This window comes from Trematomus bernacchii, unplaced genomic scaffold (assembly GCF_902827165.1).
Source record: "Trematomus bernacchii unplaced genomic scaffold, fTreBer1.1, whole genome shotgun sequence".
Lineage (NCBI taxonomy): Eukaryota > Metazoa > Chordata > Actinopteri > Perciformes > Nototheniidae > Trematomus > Trematomus bernacchii.
In genome coordinates this window covers 1,817,655-1,837,858 of record NW_022988066.1, presented here as the reverse complement: position 1 = coordinate 1,837,858, position 20,204 = coordinate 1,817,655, and the positions used below count along the sequence as shown (strand labels likewise).

The 20,204-nt window shown below is 40.5% G+C and overlaps 1 protein-coding gene across 2 annotated transcripts; it reads left to right on the top strand.

The window, feature by feature from the left end:
* The first annotated feature begins 275 nt into the window (after positions 1-275).
* On the top strand, positions 276-20,001 carry mycbpap (mycbp associated protein). 2 transcript variants are annotated; one of them, XM_034120360.1, is made up of 19 exons: positions 276-430; positions 2,590-2,711; positions 2,856-3,012; positions 3,155-3,261; positions 3,428-3,611; positions 3,858-3,973; positions 4,066-4,216; positions 4,801-4,916; positions 6,819-6,943; positions 7,735-7,843; positions 8,331-8,523; positions 8,664-8,851; positions 9,300-9,446; positions 11,112-11,210; positions 11,395-11,522; positions 11,648-11,775; positions 11,848-11,987; positions 13,361-13,540; positions 19,825-20,001. In XM_034120360.1, exons 1-19 carry the CDS (start codon positions 379-381, stop codon positions 19,912-19,914), a joined length of 2,532 nt encoding a protein of 843 aa, XP_033976251.1. In that variant the 5' UTR covers positions 276-378; the 3' UTR covers positions 19,915-20,001. The 2 variants fall into 2 exon arrangements, with proteins under 2 accessions (XP_033976251.1, XP_033976250.1); XM_034120359.1 differs by having other exon boundaries at positions 11,848-12,002.
* Positions 20,002-20,204: the final 203 nt, after the last annotated feature.

The following is a 20,204-nucleotide window of genomic DNA, read 5'->3' as shown; positions in this document are numbered from 1 at the left end:
ACAACAAGACTGATGCCATTATCAAAATAACCAAATATAATTAAATACATAATAATTGAAGGTCATACCCAAAAGTCTGTGGTACAGTCCCAAATAGGCTGATTAAGGTTTGATCTGTGTGGTGATAGCAACTAGGAGGGTCCTTTATGTTACAATAACTGAATAAACCGGAAACACATGTGCAATACTGTCATAGAAAACTCACATCTTGTTTAAAACAAACTCCTCTGCTCCTCCTTTGTTTTGAAGCGTCGTGGTGACCATGGTTACCAATAGAGAGAACATACTTGACGCTGAGGTGCAGCGCTAGCTTGGTTAGCACTGCTAGCTAACAAACGCTACATTAGTTTACCGAAACTTTCACGGCAGTGAGAACAAATGAACCACGGCAAGTCAGTGAGTAAGGGGCTCAGGCGTCTAAGTGCTGCAGGTAGGCTAAGTCACACACTTCTGTGTCTTTCTTTTACCCCTGTCCATGTCTCTGTAACTGTATACTAGCTAAGCGTTTGCAGCACCATGACCTCTCCAGTCTCCACCTGCTCAGGAGCTGCACTGAAGTCAACAGCGAGAATGAAGCTGTGCCTCTCTTTATTTTTGTTGGAAAAGATACTCAGAACTTTGACTTTTGTTAAAGTAGCGAAACCACAAGATAACTAAGTCCTTCGTAAATTAAAGTGTTGCCTTCAAAAATGTTGATTATATTTCACATCATTAATCCAAATCTGCAAAGTAATTTAGAAGTAGGATAACATGGAAATAATCAAGTAAAGTACAAGTATCTCAAAATTGTACTTGAGTAAATGCACTTAGTTACTTCCTACCGCTGACAGTAACTGTGTCCATTAATACTTGAAGAAGAACTAATCAGCACTGGTGTAAAGTAACTAAGTAACTTAAGCTCCTTTTGAGAGACTTGTACTTTACTTGAGTATTTCAATTTCGTACTACTTTATACCGCTCCCCTACTACAATTCAGAGGTACATAATGTACTTGTACTCCACTACATTTATTTAGATCCCTTGCAAATTTGGATTAATGATGTGAAACATAATCAAAAATTAAATAAGGCTTTATTATCCCTGGAGTCAAATCACAATCGACCCTGCAGTATAAAGTCATTCAAACTAGCTGCACCTTTACCAGCTTTGATAACACTTTAATGATCAATCATTATGATCAAAACATATAATATACATACATCTGCAATGGGCCAATGTGTAAAACGAGTACTTTACTTTTAGAAAGTATATTTTGATTCTAATGCTCTTGTAGGAGCCATGAAACGTGTATAGTAATGCGTTTTGTTTTAATATAAGATATTTGTTTGATCACTATTGATTGGTTAGCTTGGGTCCCATGGATATGGGCAGCACTCATTATAATCCTGTTCACCTGCGTGAGGTGTGTGTGTGGAAGAGAGGGTGACACACAGGGTCGTTGTACTTTTTGTTGACCGCAAGTTTAATGATTGTTTGATTACTATAACAATGTATATGTCCAAGGAAAATAAGTTGACCATCCCAGATTTCATTAAACTATATTATTTTTCAACAGAGTTTTTGATCTCAGCAAGTACTTTTTTGTAGCGTGTCACACAATATCAAACAGGCCCGGCCTCAGCCTCTCAGCGACTTTGTTTGTTTCCTGCTGTCGCTATAGCTCTTGTACTTTTACTTCAGTGACATTTTGAGTGCAGGATTTTTTCTTGTAACAGAGTATTTCTACACTGTGGTATTTTTACTTTTGATCCGAGTACTTTTTCCACCCCTGCTAATCAGAGTTAAGATACCATACTTTAGTCCCAAAACTCCTTTGTAATTTGTTTTATAAATGGAAAAAAATACATTATGATTATTACTGTACAAACCATTTATGTTTTATCTAAACTTAGCCTATAATTATATATTTAAAATGTAATTTTTTAATATATTTTTTTGATTAATCGGGATATGCAAGGTAACTAGTAAAGTTGTCAAAGTGGAAAATAGGAAGATATTTTCAACTAAAATGTACTGTAGTCGAAGTAAAAGGTAGCATAAATGTGGAAATAACTCCTGAGTACTTGGGCAGCCTATATGTATTTTGTTGCATTCTCTTAGGGAGAAAATACATAAGATCATGGCCAGAAAAAAATGTGTTTCAGTGGCTGTTTCTTTTGCAAAAACATGTAGAATTGCAGCAGCAATTTCTTTGGATAAGGGCCAAGGGCTTTGCTGCCAAATCAAATCAATTATGTGAGAAACTGCACTTAGTTCGAGACTGACAACATGGAGGAAGTGAAGCAAAACACTTACAAAAGCCAAGGATTTTTCACTGTTGTTGTGGCCATGGAAACTATATTCAGAGAAATGAACAGAATTGCATAACCATGTCAGTGTTCCAGGGCGATAGCTGTGAGTTTGTGACCACTTATGTACTTTGCACAAATGAAGTAAAGCCTCTCTCACTTTTTAAAATGTAAGAATTAGGGATAAGCAACATGAAACATTATCTCTGTGTGGAGAGATTACCAAGACACTTGAAGTGTGAGAGCACTCAGAATGACTGTTCCCATTTTCCAGTTTATATCTTGACTCTCTCCTCTCTAGAGAACAAGAAGCTGAAACCATCAGAGGAGTTTCACATCTTGGGTTATGAGCAGCCCGAGATCTGTACTCTTAAAGACTGTGATCTCCAGGCCATGTCCTTTCAGCCACAGGACATCAATAAAGTAAACCCACTTCATCCATTTACAGTATTTACTATGAGTTTGAAATTAACTTTGCTCCCCCAAAAATACAAATCATGTTTGTGTGGCACCAAGGGTGTTTTAAAGCAGTTGAATATGTTACTGACAATATGATTATGTCTGTAGATTCATATACCTAAGCCACCGAAGGGCCGCCCCAAACCAGCTCACATGGCTCTTGTGCCTAAGACACAGCCAGCTGAAGGAGCAAGTGATACTGTGCAGGGGCCAGTGACTCATCCAGTGAATCTGGACCCTGACTCTCAACCTCCAGACTGCACAGGTTGGTCATCTTCATTTGTCCTCATGAACAATAACACATTGTACAGTGTACTGTAGTGAGAAAGTTATGTTAACCTGTTCATAATTTGTATCCTAAGGCTGAAATAAGTGTTATTTTCTGTTCCAATACATTTTTTTTTCAGGATCAGAAGGGTTCAACTTTGATGACCAAGAGATGGTTCTTCCACACAGCATTCTGGGTACTTTAGAGGATTTCCGAAGTTATTTGGAAGCCAAAGGGGAGACAGAGGTATATCATAATGAGACAAAGTGAAACAGCATTTACATTTTAACATATAGTATTTCAAATCTGGCAACCAAATACAGCTGTCATTCTGTAAACTGATGTAACGAAACAGAAAACGTTGACTGCGCAAGCCAACTCTGGTTCCTTCATTCCTTTTTCCACTATCCAGTTGGTGAAGCGAATAGCGAAGTCAAGGAAATATGCTCCATCTGAGGCCCCAGAGAGACATGGGTCTGAGGCTGTGGAGGACGGGCGTGGGATCCCTTCAGGCTGCAGAAACATTCAGAGCAATGCCCTGCAGCACTGGCAGGCTCACATGACGCAGCGCAGACGGCAGCAGGACCTCTTATCTGGTGAGCGGATTACACTGTACAGCAACCTGCACCAGAAATACATCACAATAATTTTTGCCTGCTTACAACCTAAAGAAAAAAGAATCAGCTCGCATTTTTATAAGCATTAACAAGAGGCACTATATTAATTTAAGGCAAATTAAAGATATTTGCTCATTTATACATTAATATTTGATTTCCAAAATACTTTTTCTCCCTGTTTATCCATCTCTTTATTCATCGGCTGCTCTGTTCAACTCTTTCAAGACATGCTCGACAGGCCGGTAGAGAGCTTACTGATGAACCAAGCCAACCATTACAGAGAAACTCAGGAGCAGAGGGAGTTTCTAAACCGAGTCATGCCTCTCATCCACTCTGGATATGTATGACACACATTTGAGTCAGAATCCTCTCCTATTTGATTTGATTTTCTCTGCGGCTTCTTCACTCACGTGTCTTTACATCTATGTCTTAGGGTTACCGTGTGGGCAGTGAGTTTTGGAGCCTCCCAGAGCGTTTTGGAGACGAAATGAGTGGCATCGCAGCCACTCTGACTCAGACGGAGCAGGGCAGATGGACACCTGTCACACACGTAGCACAACCGAGCAGCGTACGCCGGGAATCAGGTACACACAGAAACCTCCACTCTGTCCAATCTGCCGTAGCATTTCTTCAAACTGTTTCTTCTCATCGTGCATTCGCCTGGAACATCCAGTTGGCCCAACATTCTAAAAAGTGTTTGTGAAATCACATTCAAGATGTCCAATTTTCCCCCTGAAGACACATTTTTGATAACTTCACTTGGCGTTGAGGATAATCCCGAAACATCATAAAACAAATGCTCACCAAAGTAAAAAAGAGAAAAAGAGAAAAATGCCATGTCAGCCATGTCTGTCCCAAAAGGCATCCGTTGTGTGGAATTGTCATAATTGGCATATGTATTGTTGAGTTTTGTCTGAAAATGTGACCCTTGCCCCCCTAAATCTGATCAGTGTATCCTTGAGTCCAAGAGGAGAATTGTGCAACATTTGAACAAAATCCCTCCAGGCGTTCATTTAATTCCATGTTAAGAATGGTACAACTTGAAAACACTGTGCCACTGCAGTTGTAGTCGCTGATGTATAACGGGTCAAGATGAGTGATTTTTGGGGGACTACTCGGAATAAACTCTTATAATAAATCTCTCTGTGGAAAATGTTTGATTCTCTAGGAATGATTTCTGCTGAGACTCGTCCAGCGTCTCGGACTTGGGACCAGAGCACCTACCTGCAGCACCAGTGCCAGGAGCTGGGGGAGCTTCTGCAGGACGTGGATATCAAAAAGCCGGTAACACAACTCACACTCAACTGCAGAACAGCTGCAACAGATGTTTAAATCCACCAGGCATTTCTTCAGTTTTTTACAGTACTTTCCATCTCTTACAAACATCGATTAAGACTCAAGGATGAACTGATTGGGTTATGGTGGTCAAATGGTCAAGGTCACTGTGATCTCACAATAACATCGTTTTGGCAATAACTTAATTGCTCTTATGATTATACTGATAATTTCCCCAAAAATAATAGGATAAAAGGGTGACTTGATGACCTTTTTATTTAAACTGCAGCTTGGATCTTTTGTTTGAGCTGGACATGGATGATGTGAAACAGATATCCTCTGAGGTCGTACACTGAACCTAAAAAATATATGCACCATGTCTGTGTGCAGAATTTAATGACGCTGAAAAAAGTGTGATGTTTAATGCAAATTGCACACGGGCATGAACACACACACACAAAACAGTTTACATACTCTTGAGCAATTATGTGATGGTATCTTATTACCTGTAAAAAGTACAGCTAGTACACACATGCATGATGAGATTAATGAGGAACTGGAGCCCTTCCATGAACACTCATCTTCACATTGAGTCCATATATGAAGTCTGGAGCGTGTTGTATATTAGCACTGAAAAGATGTGCAGGGTAACACCCACACACACACATACATTGTGTCCGTGACATTAGAGGAAATGGTAGCAGTGTGTTCTGCCGGGCTGGTGGCTGTGTGATGCTGGGGGGGGGGTTGGGGTCTGAAGTGCCTCTTGACAAACACACAGGAGGAAACAGACTGTCCTGTCAGCAGCTGACTGGTCCGTGGCTTCGTGACATACAGGAGAGCGATAATAAGGAGAGGGAGGGGCTGTAACGAGAGAGAGGAACAGAGACAAAGGTAGGGAAGAGGGGGGGGCGAACGACAGAAAGGGCGGAAGAAAATATAGCCTCTAGTGGTACTCAAGAAGAAGAGTTTGAACTTCAGGAGAACAAAAGATTGCACTTTAATTATTATGTCACATGATATAATGTTAGAGCCAAGCTGATGATGTATTTTTGTTTCTGAGGCCAATGGAGACTGTTTCATTGAAGAAAGACTCAGAAATCCTCTCCTTTTTATGACATGTGTATCCGGTGTCGACTAGTGGTGTCTGCGTTGTGTTGTGGAAGGATAAGACCAGAGTCATCATATCGTTGGAGCCAATCTCCGTTTATTCTGACAACAGATGAACAACAAATCAGTCGTTACTACAGTATATTGTATGCCCTCACACTTCGGCCCCTGCATAGATTAAATAAGAAATAACTAATTCAGTATACACACATGTTCATAGCTTAATGCAGAAATGTCCGAACACATTGCAGTTCACCGCTTCCGTGACACAAAAAGGGAAGAGGAAAATGTGAGGGACACAATATAAAGGGGGGAAGTCCCCACAAAATAATCGTATTGGTACACGGACTGAATAAATAAATAAATAAAAGTGCATGACAAATATATTTGACAAGGATCCCTAAAATGTACCTTTTTACAGAAATTTGACCAACAACTAGCAAAAAATATGTAATGATGACATTTACCTAAATTCAATATTTTCACTGCTTCTTTGAACACACATGCATATACATGTTTCACAGTTGTCGGGGAAAGGTTTTAAGGATAGTGTATGTGCACATTGATAAAGTTTAATTTAGCCATTGACATCCGGACTGTGTGTTCCACAACACCTCGTCCTCGACACCTCCTTTTGTCCGTTCCGGCTGCACTTTCTGGATGTGCGTTGACAGGACATGCGTACCCTGAAAAGGACTCTGGGTATTGTGTTTCAATGCCCCGTGTCACAATGTTGAATGAGCATACAAAGCTAACTACCTCCTTCACAAACCGACACTCACTGTGTGGCTTTTATTACAGGAGATCCATGGACTGGAGGTTATTGGCTCCAGCACGCCTGTCACTTCTGTCAGAGTGTGTCGTGGTCCCTTACTGGAGGAGCTGGAAGAGGAGACAGAGCACAAGAACATGAGGAAGGAGGACCTGTAAGCTGGGCTTTATTGATTTTTAGAGATTTGCCATTCTTTCTTACCAAAGCTTGGTTAAATATGTCAAAATCAGGCAAATCTTGTCCTATTTCAAAGGCACTACAAATCACTACCCACAAATCAGTGATTTAATTTTGTATTAATTTTATTTAGGAAATGCCATATTATAGGTTCTTAATTTAAATTGAATGAATGGGAACCATGTCATAATCTCCAGTACATCTTTTTAATTTTTTATTATTTACGAGTCATTATTATTATTTAATTTGTTTCATTAAAAGAATAACAAAACTTGTTTTTAAAATAAAACATTTTTTCCAGGTGCTGCACATGTGGTTTAAATGTGAAGGAGTTATGAACCAAAATACCCAGATAAATATAAGAGGGAAATGCAAATTTATGAATCACAAAAACTCATATCGAATGGATCGATTTTCATATACATTTTTATTCTCAGTTACCCATAATGTTGAAGTGTACGTCTCAACATGAACTGCATTTTGTCACTCATGTTAGGGCAGCTTCCTGATGCTAAGCTTACAAATGTTAAGTTGAACAAGAAACGCTTGAATGCATCATTGCCTTCAATGGTTCTCCTTTTGGGAGCTGGTTTTGTGCAGAGGGAAGAATCAGCATTCCAGATGTAAACAAAACATAACAGCACTACACATTCAAATGACATTCAAACTAATTTAATAAATCCATATCTAGTATCAGAAGTCAAGATGCAGTCTAGTTTCTATCTTGTTGGCCGTGTGGTACTCCTGCTGTATTGTTCTCTTCCACAGGGATCCTCTGGCGCAGTACGATGATGTTTGGACCGACGCTCTGCTCATTCCTGCCTTGAGGTTCGATGGTCAACTTGCTAGCTGGACTGGAAACTCTCCCATCAACCAGGTACAGAGCGGCCTTAAAACAGATAGTTAGTCTGCACCAATGAGTTTCAAACCATGATATATCAAATATGATATCTTACCTGAGATAAACACCAGGCTCATAATATGGACATGCTTTCATTTCCTATTTCCCCAGTTGCACAGTCTAGTTAAATTCATTATAACATCCCTGAACGATGTTGAGCTGCCATGAATCAGCATTTTTCCTGATTTTTTTTAATTAAACAGAAACGACTGTGATTAATTACAGTATGAAAACAGAATTTCTAGAAGGAATAGAGATTGAGTTGATAACACAACTGCTGTGATGGAATAAATGCTGTAAATGGATATGAAGCTACATTTACCATGTGAGTAGACCACAAGTCATTTCACCTTCCTCCATGTTTCTCTACCTGCCGTTTGCCTTTATTTGTCCATGCTTCCTGTTATTGGAGACGCCTACATCATATTAATACACTTTTCCCTCTCTACCACTCACTGATCAGGGACAAGTAGGAATCGGTGCCACAATTATCTTTGAGGCCCTGACTGGCGAAAGAGCATCATCCCACCTGGAGCTGCACAATGAGGGCAGCTCGGCCATCTTCTACAGCTGGCAGCAGCTTCCCGTGCCATGCTGCCTTGCTAACTTGCGATCACACACAATGCGTCATCACTTCTACTTCAACTCTTCCAGTGGTAAACACACACACAACCAGACACCTGCTAAGCCCTGGTCACACACTGTTTGTCCCAGTTTCAGCCCATTATACTTTATCTTTCAGCTCGTACTCATTGCACCTCAACCAGTATTTAATTATGCTTCCACTCCCATCCAGGCGTTATGCGTCCAGGCGAAACCCAGCGTGTTGAGTTCGTATTTAAGTCAGAGGAGCCAGGCATCAGAACTGAGATATGGCAGCTCAACACCCACCCTGTGCTGCTGCGAGGTGCCTCCATGCAGGTCTCTCTGAGAGGAGTGGCTCTGCACCAGGACACAACTGCAGACCAGAGGCTTTTCATACAGGTGGGTACAATTACAGTGTGTTTTAGTGAGCTGCAACTGTTGCACAATTTTGAAAATCAATTAATCGTAAAAGTAATTTTTCATGCCAAAATGGCTGAAAGTACTATATTCTGCTTCTTAAATATGGAAATGTCATGGTTTTCTCTGTTTATTTGATCTATAACAGAATATATATTTGGGTTTTGGACTGACAAAACAACAGTTTTAAGACCTCCTTTAGACCTTATGAAGTGGGGATGGCAATTTTCACTGTTTTGTGACTCGGTTTTTCTTATCAGTCTGAAAAATGTAAGCCATTTTATTAAATATTGGGAAATAAATGAAAATAGTTACTAGTTGCAGTTTTATCTGAAAGTACGACTGCAAATTGCAAGGACAGATGGCTGAGATCTTCTTGAAGCCCATCTGTGTTTTTTTATCTGTGTTTCTGTTGTGTGTGCACGAGCAGACGAAGCTGGAAAAGATAGTGAAGGAGAAACTGTGTCGGTCCATTGTGTATGACGTGCTGCGGGGGGTCCGCACCCCAGAGAGACCCAGCTCTCCTGCAGAACTCTACGTCACCGAAGAGCAAGAGTTTTTACGCCAAAACCCCAAGGTAAATACTACAAGTGGAAGATGTTGTCCTTAAATCATCCCACACTTCAGTTTTTATAGGCGTTTCTTTTCATATAAACCCTCCTTAGGACTTAAAGGTGGGGTAGGTCATTTTGGAGAAACCAGCTCGAGTGCGCTAGAATTTGAAAATACGCAACCGGAAAAAATCTGCCATTTCCTTACAGAGCCCCTCCTCCAACACACACGAACGCGCACATGACCAATGAGGGCACGAGATAAGTTTGTGCACAGATGGAAGGCTGACAGGCAGGTAGGCCATCCAGTTATTTTAGCCGGGCCGGCTAAAATGATTGGTTGTGCTTTTTACAGCGCCACGGCTTCCACAGATGACATTTTTTTATGTATTTATTGTCAAAGCATTTAATGTATTCATTGCTATCGGGATGTTAAGAGCATTCCATGGAATATAACAAAAAGTGTTTCTGAAATAAATTACATACCCCACCGTAATTTATTTTTTACATCAGTGATATACCAGACATGTTTCTTTGTATATAGTACCCCCTGAATCTTACTGTGTGAGGTGATCCACCAGTGGGCCCATCGTGTTGTTCTTCTTGACATTTTAACTGAAGACAAGGGTGTGATCAGCCCATTATAGCATGTCCTTCACAAACTGAAATATATCCATCCATTATCACACTCATAATAGATACAAAATGATTATAACTTCAATTAGTCACTGTTGCCACTACACTGTACTAAATATGTCATATACTAGTGTCCTAGTAACTGGGTATAACTGGGTTAATTATGAGGCTGATTTAGCTAATTAGACTGGTACAGTGAATATAGAGCATGGCTGTAGTAAAGGCCCACTTAGCTTTGATAGACAACATCAATAGACATGGCAGCTAATGATTGAAAACAACATAGGAAAGTGTAACAACACATTAAGAGTACATTTATCTGTTTACAGGCTATCTACACTAATTAGGATGAATAGAAGGCTTTTCTTTCAAAAGTCATTACCAAATATTGTGATGATTGGAGCTTTCTAACCCTAACCCACATTTTATCACCACAAAGGGTGGCACACATTTGTTGTCCTCCTTGGAGTCCCTTCCACAAGGTGTTTTCAGTTCATAAAAGTTCATTGTAATTTCAAACGTAAGGCTTCAAACTGTAGTCCACAAACCAATAGACAACATCGCGGTGACGACGTCAACTTCTTATTTACAGTGTTTGATTTATTCTCCAAACACTGTTTTAATTCAATCATCAGCCAGTGGAGGACCTAGAGATACCAAGGGTAATCAACCTCCAGTGAAAAGTGAGGTCAATGCTGGTGAGCCTTTAAATCTGCATTCTTTCTAAAGACCAGCAGGGGGCGACTATACTGGTTGAAAAAATAAATCAGATTATATAGAAGTCTATGAGAAAATGACCCTACTTTTCACTTGATTTATTACCTTAATAAACTTTTTCTTGATAAAGTAATGGTCTCAATCGGTAATTGAAGTTTTCTTCAGTGCAACATGATGTTCATTTTGTGTAAAGTATTGTCACAATGAATGTACAATAGATGATAAAGCAGGGTGTGGTTTAGGACGTGGCTACGTTGTGATTGACAGATAGCTATGGTGTTGTCTGGATGTATGGTTTATACTGCTTATATTGATAACTACTCCATACATTATTTTAGTTGCAGTATCTTTATCAGCCAGTGGAGGACCTAAAGAGACTGTCGCAAGAAGTGCAACCAGGAAGCAGCTGGGACCTCTCTGTGGATACACTGCGACAGGTAGAGACATTATTTAATGTTAAGGTGCATGATAAACCTTGGTTAGTACAATTAAAGTACATGTAGCAGGTTGAACCAATGTGACGGTCCTCTTTGAATGCACTGTGCACTTGACTGTCAAATGCTATACCATGATTAAAAACACAACATATTTATTTGTCTATTCATTGGTTCTCCACCCAAGGTTGTTCTGTCTCTGCCTAAGCATGAGTCGGCTCAGGAACAGAGCCTGGCCCGGATCAACTCTCTGATTCTGCAGCTCGCTGAACCTCCTCAGCTCAAGCAGCAGCAGCTAACTGCAGGAACTGTTGGGTGAGGCATAAACACAAGCAATGAGTCATGAACCATCTCTATCATAGCTTCTACACACACGATACACACTTGTACATAGTGTAGTAAGCCGACAGTGTTATGGTGGTATGTGCTGCCCCCTGCAGGCAGCAGCTGTGGAGGGAACTCCTCGACACCATGGCTGGTGAGGCCATGTGGCTCAGAGAGGTTATGGGCCTTCCAGAGAGAGACACATGGATCTATGAAAAGGAGGAATCCCCAATCTCTGATGCTGGTGAGACTCAGACTTTCAATAAGATGTAGATTGATGGAGATTCCTTATGCTTACTGAGTTATTTAATCGCAGATATGGCTGATACCAAAGATGAGAAGAGTGAGAAAAAGGGAGGAGCGGCTGCTAAAGAAGAGAGAAGTGGAGTGAAGTCCAGAGTTAAGGAGGACAGCAAAGTGGAGTCCAAGTCAGCAACAACTGAAAAATCAGTGGAGGTGAGTGAAGAGAAGGTGTTTGTTGCCTTTGACAATTCATAGATGGGCTGCTGTAAGATGTTTTCTCCACTGAGTGGAAGCAGATCCAAAACTTGTTTTAATTATGAAGTATGAAGACACATCACTTCAGATGACTTACAGCTGACCCAACTGTGAGTCATCTTCACTACTTTGAGCTGTCAGTTCATCATTCATCTGACATTCAACAACTCCCATTTTCCTGTTACTACAGACTGCTGCCACACATTAGGCCACCTGCTGCCTGGTTCTCTGAAACAATGTTTTATACAGTATATCATGTGTGTCACCATCACACTTGAGGGTTCATTTAATGTATAAGAGGAGCAAAAACAACTGTGTAACAATTTTTTTTAAAGAATCACTCTTATTATTTTTGACATTTCTAGGCCATGTTCTGGTATTGACCATAACCATGATATTTAAATATAATTACCACAATATTAAAAGGATATTGATTTCATGTTTACTACACCCATATAATAATATCAATCATTACAGTTCCTTCAGAGTGTAGTTTATTTGCCAAAGAATGCACAAAAAACAAAGTTAAAGATGAATTTGACCAATTACACACGTATTATTTACATTTGAAAAGAAATCATTTCTAAAGATATCCCATTCATGACGTTTTTCTGAATTATTTTGGCCAAAATAGTGAAAAATCATAGTGGAAAAATATGGTCGTGGTCCTATCCTGTTTTTTTAATAATGCGCAAAAACACTTTCACTCAGTTTCTATTTGTTTTTAATGCAGATATTTGTTTTCACCAATCCTCATTATACTCAGCCCAGAAACTTTGCATGGTCCTCTTCACAAATCTGAGCAACTTTGATGATGCTGCGGCCTGATGACTCAGATGGTCGTCACATAAATAAAGTGCTCGGTGTGAATCTGCCCAGGGACCTAACGATCCGTGTCTCCATTGTCAGCCATCAAAGGCAGAAACAAATATTACATTTTGAAACAGACAACAGATGCAGTCTTTTCTGTGTGTGTGTATTCTGAGTATTCTCTACCCTGCATGATGGTTGAGTCATAGGTAAGGTACAGACTATTACTCACAGGGTACCATGGTAACAGGACACTGTGTGAAAACGTGCACCTGCTCTCCAACTGTGTGCCAGGGTTTGAATTAATAGACCCTGGACCAGTCCAAGCTGTGGTGCACAGCTATACACTACCTGGTACAGAACAATTTATTAAACAACCACTGGAAATGTGAGAGGTTGTTTTCATGATGTAAGATGTGGCTAACTATGAACCAGACAACTTGTTTTGGAAGTTAGATTTATTTCATTTATTTTATTTCATTAACTGATGTCTGTTGTCTATCTATCCGTTTTGTGTACAGGACAGCAAAAAGAAAGGGAAACGAAGAGAAGACGTGGTGAAAAGCTCTAAGGAAAAGCAAGGGAAGGAATCTGCCTCGCTGACTGATACCACCTCACAAAGCGTCAGTCAAGAATTTGTCGAAGACCCAAATGTAGAGCCGGAGGCGATGGGCATTTACAAAAGACTCCTGCATACAAAGGCAAGTTTTTCAACTATCTTACAGTATTTTAACCTGTTAAGCCTCCCGCAACATCTTGCAAGAAACAGCGTCTGAGGGCATCTTAACATTTAACAAACTATGAATGTGTCATACCCACTTAACGGGAAGATTCTCAGCTACCTGACGATATGAACCATTTTTACCGAAACAAAACACAAGTCTAACGCCGAGCCTCTGAATTAGCACTAAGCAAAAGAGTGCTAACGAACTTAGCACATAACTCACGGTAGAAATATTGTATACTTCATCGGATCTGCACAAACTAGATATCATATGAAAGCTGAGATTCCATGGATTCCAGTGGTATAAGTATCATCACTGTGCGACCAAATCTCACGGCAGCGAAAACAAGCAAAGACAACACACAACTTCACTTTACGTAGCCAAAACGGCAAATATGTCTTACCTTTGCTGTTTTCTGATCAAAAGTTGTGTTCAATGGCATTAAAACGCATATAAACGCTGCTGAAGGTTAATCCAATGTCTCTGTGTCCCTTTGAAATGATTACTGATAATCCATCATAACATTTATGTCAATAACCGGAGTTTTCATATATAGCTGCTATGAGAGCTACGAGAGTGTATGAGAGCTTCCGGTTTTGGGCATGCTGGCTGCGCATCACTCTCATTCACCAATGGTAATGTTTAGATGGATTTAGGAACTTCCCCTCGATTCTATTGGCTCTATCGGTTAAAAAGAGGTGTCAATCATCAAAATCGACCGATGGGTTCCAGAGATATGGCAAATCCACCCAAATGACCCCAGAGGTGGGGTCTTTTTTTCTAAACCTCTCTAAAAAGGTCAGATTTCACTTGTTTTGCATCAATCTTGATATTTGGTAGGATTCGCTGACTACACAGTAAAGGAACAGATCCTACGGCAGGCCTGGACACAGGGCCAAGTGAAGATGGGTGACAGGCAAATTTACTTCGACAATGATTACTCACCTGAACTGCAGAGAAAACGTGCCCAGGTTAGATATGTCATCAAAGAACTCAAACAGGAGAATGTCAAAGCGAAGTGCCTATACCCAGCTCGGCTGAGGATGATGGTGGGCTCGGTGGAAAAAACATTTCAGACACTGATGGAAGCCGCTCCGGCGCTTCAGAAAATGAACATTCAGATCCGAGTTGATGAGCGGGACAAACTTCAGAGTGAGCTGACCAGGCGCCGATGAGAGAGACAGGACAACCGCAGAGGGAAAAATGCGAACTTGCTGTCGGAGGAGGACTGCAGGGTTTTCTTCCCTGGAAACGGCTGACAGGCACGATGAAGTAAGCTTGATCATTCAGTCAGAGATGAACATCTGTGAATACGTTTTCTAGAAGGGCTCATTATTTTTATTTTCATTTTACATTAGCCTACACTATAGTTTATGTTTGAATTTTGCCGAGTACAGAATGTTACGTTACTAGCATAATGATCGTTTGGGTTAGGATCCGCGGTTGCGACTGACTAACAAAACGAGTGACTCACACTCAGCCCTAGGGCCGCAGCAGTATAGCCAACGGGCTGGGTCTGCTGCATTTACACGTTGTGTGTTTATCCCAGAGAGATGCCGCCACTCTCTGCCCGGTTCCACACGGGGACTGGTCGCTTTGCATAGACCAGTTGAGGTATTGGAAGCCAGTTTGAAGTGTTTTGTTTCTAATACTGTGTTTATCATTTTTGTTACTCTTTACTCCTTTACAGCTGATAGGACCGTTACAATGTATGACCCTGCACTTGACATCTTCAGTTTAAATAGGAGGCCCTGCCATGACAGCAAGGACTAAAGGTAGACCTATATTGGATAGTATAACTGTAGTTAGTTACAACATTAAGGGATTGGGAAATCCTATTAAGAGGAAAAAAATACTTTCTCAGCTTAAGGCTTTGAAATGTTCAATTGCAATGTTACAAGAGACCCATATGTCTGAAGTTGAGCATTTAAAGTTGAGGAGAGACTGGGTGGAACGGGTTTACAGTGCATCGTATAAGGGTGGGAGGAAGAGGGGGGTTGCGATCTTATTCAGTAGGTCTGTGTTCTTTACCAGTGAAAGAGTAATTCAGGACGAGGAAGGCAGATATGTCATGGTGATAGGCACGATTGGGGAAGATAAATTCACATTTCTAAATTGATATGCCCCGAATGAGGACTGTCCTTATTTTTTCAAGAAAATAGCTTCCAAATTGGCAGATGAGAGGGAGGGAACTATTGTGATAGGGGGGACTTCAACTGTGTATTACATTTGAGCATGGACAGATTGCCTGCTAAGAAGGGACTCGGATCTAGGAAAACAACCACTGCCCTGGGGATGGTAGATGGACTGGGTTTGGTAGATGGACTGGGTTTGGTAGATGTCTGGCGATGTCTCCATCCCAAAGATAAAGATTATACATACAGATCTCTAGTTCATGGGAGTTACTCTAGAATAGACATGTTTTGCCTATCTAAGGTTGACATGCATAGAGTAACAGAATGTAAGATAGAAGCAATCACACTGTCTGACCATGGCCCCATCACAATGAAAATGAACCTAGGTCAGGATAGACAATTCAGATATTGGAGGCTTAATGTCTCAATATTAAATGATCCCCTGATCCAACAGGAATTACGTGACGGCCTAAAGGAATATGTTGATATAAATGATAATGGTGAGGTTACTTAGGTTAGGGAAAGATCATTCAAATGTCCTCTAGATTAAAAAAACAAAGAGAGGCGAGGAGACTTAAATTAGAGACTGAAATAAATAGACTTGAAAGGGAACACAAAGTATCGAGGGGCAGGGTCACACTGGATTTGCTAAAATATGAAAAACAAAAATGAGATGATCTACTTACCTATAAAGCAGAGGGAGCGCTTAGATTTGTAAAAAGAAAATATTATGAAATGGGTAATAGAGCGAGTAGGTTATTGGCCTTTCAACTACGCAAGGCTCAATCTAGCCGAGTGGTTTCTAAAATTAAACATCCAGACACAAAGAAAGTTACATCTCAGTCTAAAGAAATAGCAGAGGCATTTGCGGTGTATTACAAAAAGCTATGTGAGGGCCAGGAGGTACAAGGGAAAGAGGATAAGATATCACGTCTCCTTGACTCGGTAGAATTAAACAAATTGTCACAGGAGGAGGCTGACGTGATGTGTTCCCCCATTACAGTAGAGGAAATAGTAGATAGTATTGGTAAGCTCAAGAATAACAGATCTCCCGGTATCGATGGGTACTCGGGGGAGTACTATAACGTTTTTGTGAATGAGTTGGCGCCAGTCCTACTGTATGTCGGGTATATAATTATGCATTGGATGAAGGAGACCCACCGAAATCCTGGTCAGAGGCAATCATTACGGTTATTCATAAAGAAGGGAAAGACCCCACACAATGTATGGGTTATCGGCCTATAAGCCTTCTCTGTCAGGATTTAAAAATCATGACCTCTATTCTGGCTAGTATACAGAGGTGCATTAGGAAGCTAGTACACCCAGACCAAACGGGATTCATTGCTGGGCGCCATGGTACTAATAATGTTAGAAGAGCTTTCAATTTACAATCACTTGCCGCCGGGAGGAAAACCCCATCAATGCTTCTCAGTCTAGACGCTGAGAAAGCATTTGATAGATTAGATTGGACATTTCTGCAGAGGACACTGTCACATATGGGCTTTGGTCAGACCTTTATTAACTGGGTCAAAGTGTTTTATAATAACCCAAGATCGAGAGTTAGAGTCAATGGCCACTGCTCGGATTTCTTTGCGTTGGGAAGGGGGACGAGGCAGGGAGATGCGTTATCCCCAGCCCTGTTTGCTCTTAGTATTGAACCTCTTGCAGAACTAATCAGGAGTAATCCTCATATACAGGGAATAAAAGATGAGGATGGGAATCAACATAAGGTGGGTCTATACGCGGACGATATAATATTGTTTCTGGAAAATCCAGAGTCCTCTGTCCCGGCCCTCCTACAAAATCTGGAAGAATATGGCCTGGTATCTGGATATAAAATGAATCCCACTAAGTCAGAGGCAATGATGATCTCGGGGATGTGGCCAAGTCAACTTGATAGTACAGTGTCCTTTCACAGGTCTGGTCAGGGATTTCGATACTTAGGGATTGCACTCACCCCCAAAATAACACAGTTGTTCCAAGCTAATTATAAAAAGATATTTGAGGTGTTTAAAACTGACTTAACTAGATGGGATGTGCTGTCGTTGTCACTTTTGGGTAGAATAGAGGCTGTAAAAATTAACTTATTACCCAGACTTTTGTTTTTGTTCCAATCTCTGCCTATTTGGGTCCCGGCATCTGCCTTCAATATGTTGGATAAACTTATATCTAAATTTATATGGCAGAATAAGAGGCCGAGGGTGAGATATAAAACTTACTCTTGGGAAGGACCAGGGCGGGCTCAGCCTTCCCAACATAAAGCACTACTTTTGGGCGGCGCAATTAACAGCAACGGTAGCCTGGATTCGCAATGACACAGAGACAGGATGGGTTAGTATAGAGCAGAGCTCATTACCAGGGATACCTTTGTCCACTCTGGTTTTCATGAGCCAACAGTCTCAAAAGAAAGTCGGAGTCCAAAACATATATGTGAAACACACCTTAAAAGTGTGGTCTGCGGTACAAAAGAGATTTAGGGGGACAGTTGCTCTCTCTCGAGCTATGCAAATTGCTGGAAATCTAGAATTCCTCCCCTCAATAGCGGACATAGCCTACCTTTAAGAAGTGGGCAGACAGAGGTATAAAGATTATTGACCAATTATTTTATGATAATATTTTGCAGCCATTTTCCTATCTCCAGGAGACGTTTCAGTTACCATCGTGTGACATGTTTAGGTATTTACAGATTAGGCATTACATTACAAAACATAGAGATTGGAACATAATCAAGAATCCCCCAACAAACATTGAAACATATTTTATCAATATAATTAGGCACAATATACCGACTAAGAATCATGTTTCCCATATTTATAGGAACCTATTAATGGATTTACCGGATAACACCTTCCACATAAAAAATAAATGGGAGTTAGTGTTGAATATTATAATTGAAGATGGGGATTGGGAAACATTGTGTTAGGGCTGTCACAAAGGTATAAACAGTAATATGTGGAAGGAGTTTGACTGGAAGACAAAGACACAGTTCTTTAGGACACCCTTGATAATTTCCAAATTTGTAGACACCCCCACAGCAAAGTATTGCTGGAGGGAGTGCGGCCTGATTGGTGACCACTCACACATATTCTGGGACTACCCAAAGATGGTCTCCTTCTGGCATGGGGTAAAGGAGGAGATAGACAGAATTATGGGAATAGATCTACCGCTCAACCCTAGTCACTTTATACTTGATCTGGTTGCAGAGGATGTATGTAATAGAAACCAGAAGTACCTGTTGCATATACTCCTGATGACTGCTAGGAAAATGGTAACATTGAATTGGAGGAAGCCACAACCACATACACTGGCGCAATGGAAACTAAAATTAAAGGAGGTACAGTATATGGGATGGAGGCTCTGACTGCCCAATTACAATTAATGACAGACCTGTTTCAACAGAGGTGGTCTCCCCTAACGAGTTATTTCTCTGCCTGAGAAAATCCCAGATCCTGTGATGTATGTGTGGTATTATTTTTAATATTACTATGTAGCCTTTATTATTTTACCTACTACTATATTGTCATTTCTTATTTGTATTTTCCTTTCCCTGTTTTGATTTTCAAATGGATGTATAGGGTCTGCAGTTTTATTTTTATTTTATCTTTTCCAACATTTGCTGATATGTACTGTCTTTGGTGTATATTGATACTGATGTGCTGTAAAGTGATGTACTGTAAGGTGTTTGTGTTGTTTTTTTTCTTTGTTCAATAAAAATAAAGTAAAAAAAAAATAAAATGCAGCCATTTTAAAGTTAAACCCCCTTTCAGTGCAAGTTTCAAGTTATTATTGGATCACAATTTAAATTGGGGATCATTTAAAAAAAATATTGATATAACTCTTTCTGTTTGTTTATACCTTGTTTTTAATCATGTTCCTCACTTTTTATTGTCATTTTCTGTCATACTCTGAAAAGCACTTTGGGCAGCGTCAAGCATGAAAGGTGCTATAAAAATAAAGTGTATTATTATTATTACTTCCCAGTAGCATTATGGGAGATTTTGGATCCTGCTCCATAACAGTCAGGGTGTTTAACTTTATTTCATGACTTTATGAAAGTGCAACACTTGGCTTTTTAAGATGTCCCACAGAGCATCCTACATTGATTTATATTGTTCTTTCTGACAGGTGTATGCTCTGATGGAAGACCTGGTGGACAACCTGTGTGACCTGACGGATGATCTTAAAGAGGGAGATGAACACACTATTACCACGTGAGAGGCAGGCACAGGATCCCACTGAATACATCATCCTATACCAAATGTAGGATCCATGTATCTCAGTACCAAATATTGTTGTAAAAATAAAAACACCTTTTTATTGTCATAAATGTGGCGTAACATTCATTCTGTGTCACTCACTGTCACACATCATGATGATAGTACCGCTGACTCTGGACGCCCCTGCCCCTCTCTGACGCTCTCCCGGTGTGATTGTGTATGCTGTGCGTGCGTGGCCTGCCGGTGCCGTATGCGTGTGTGGATGCCTGAGAGAGAGAGGGAGTGAGT

Excerpts from the sequence above, each read along its gene's own strand:
- mycbpap (XM_034120359.1), top strand. The coding sequence starts at position 379 with ATGAACCACGGCAAGTCAGTGAGTAAGGGGCTCAGGCGTCTAAGTGCT. Across the intron at positions 11,523-11,647 it reads CTAACTGCAGGAACTGTTGG|GCAGCAGCTGTGGAGGGAAC; the intron begins GTGAGGCATAAA and ends TGCCCCCTGCAG. Across the intron at positions 13,541-19,824 it reads AAAGACTCCTGCATACAAAG|GTGTATGCTCTGATGGAAGA; the intron begins GCAAGTTTTTCA and ends TCTTTCTGACAG.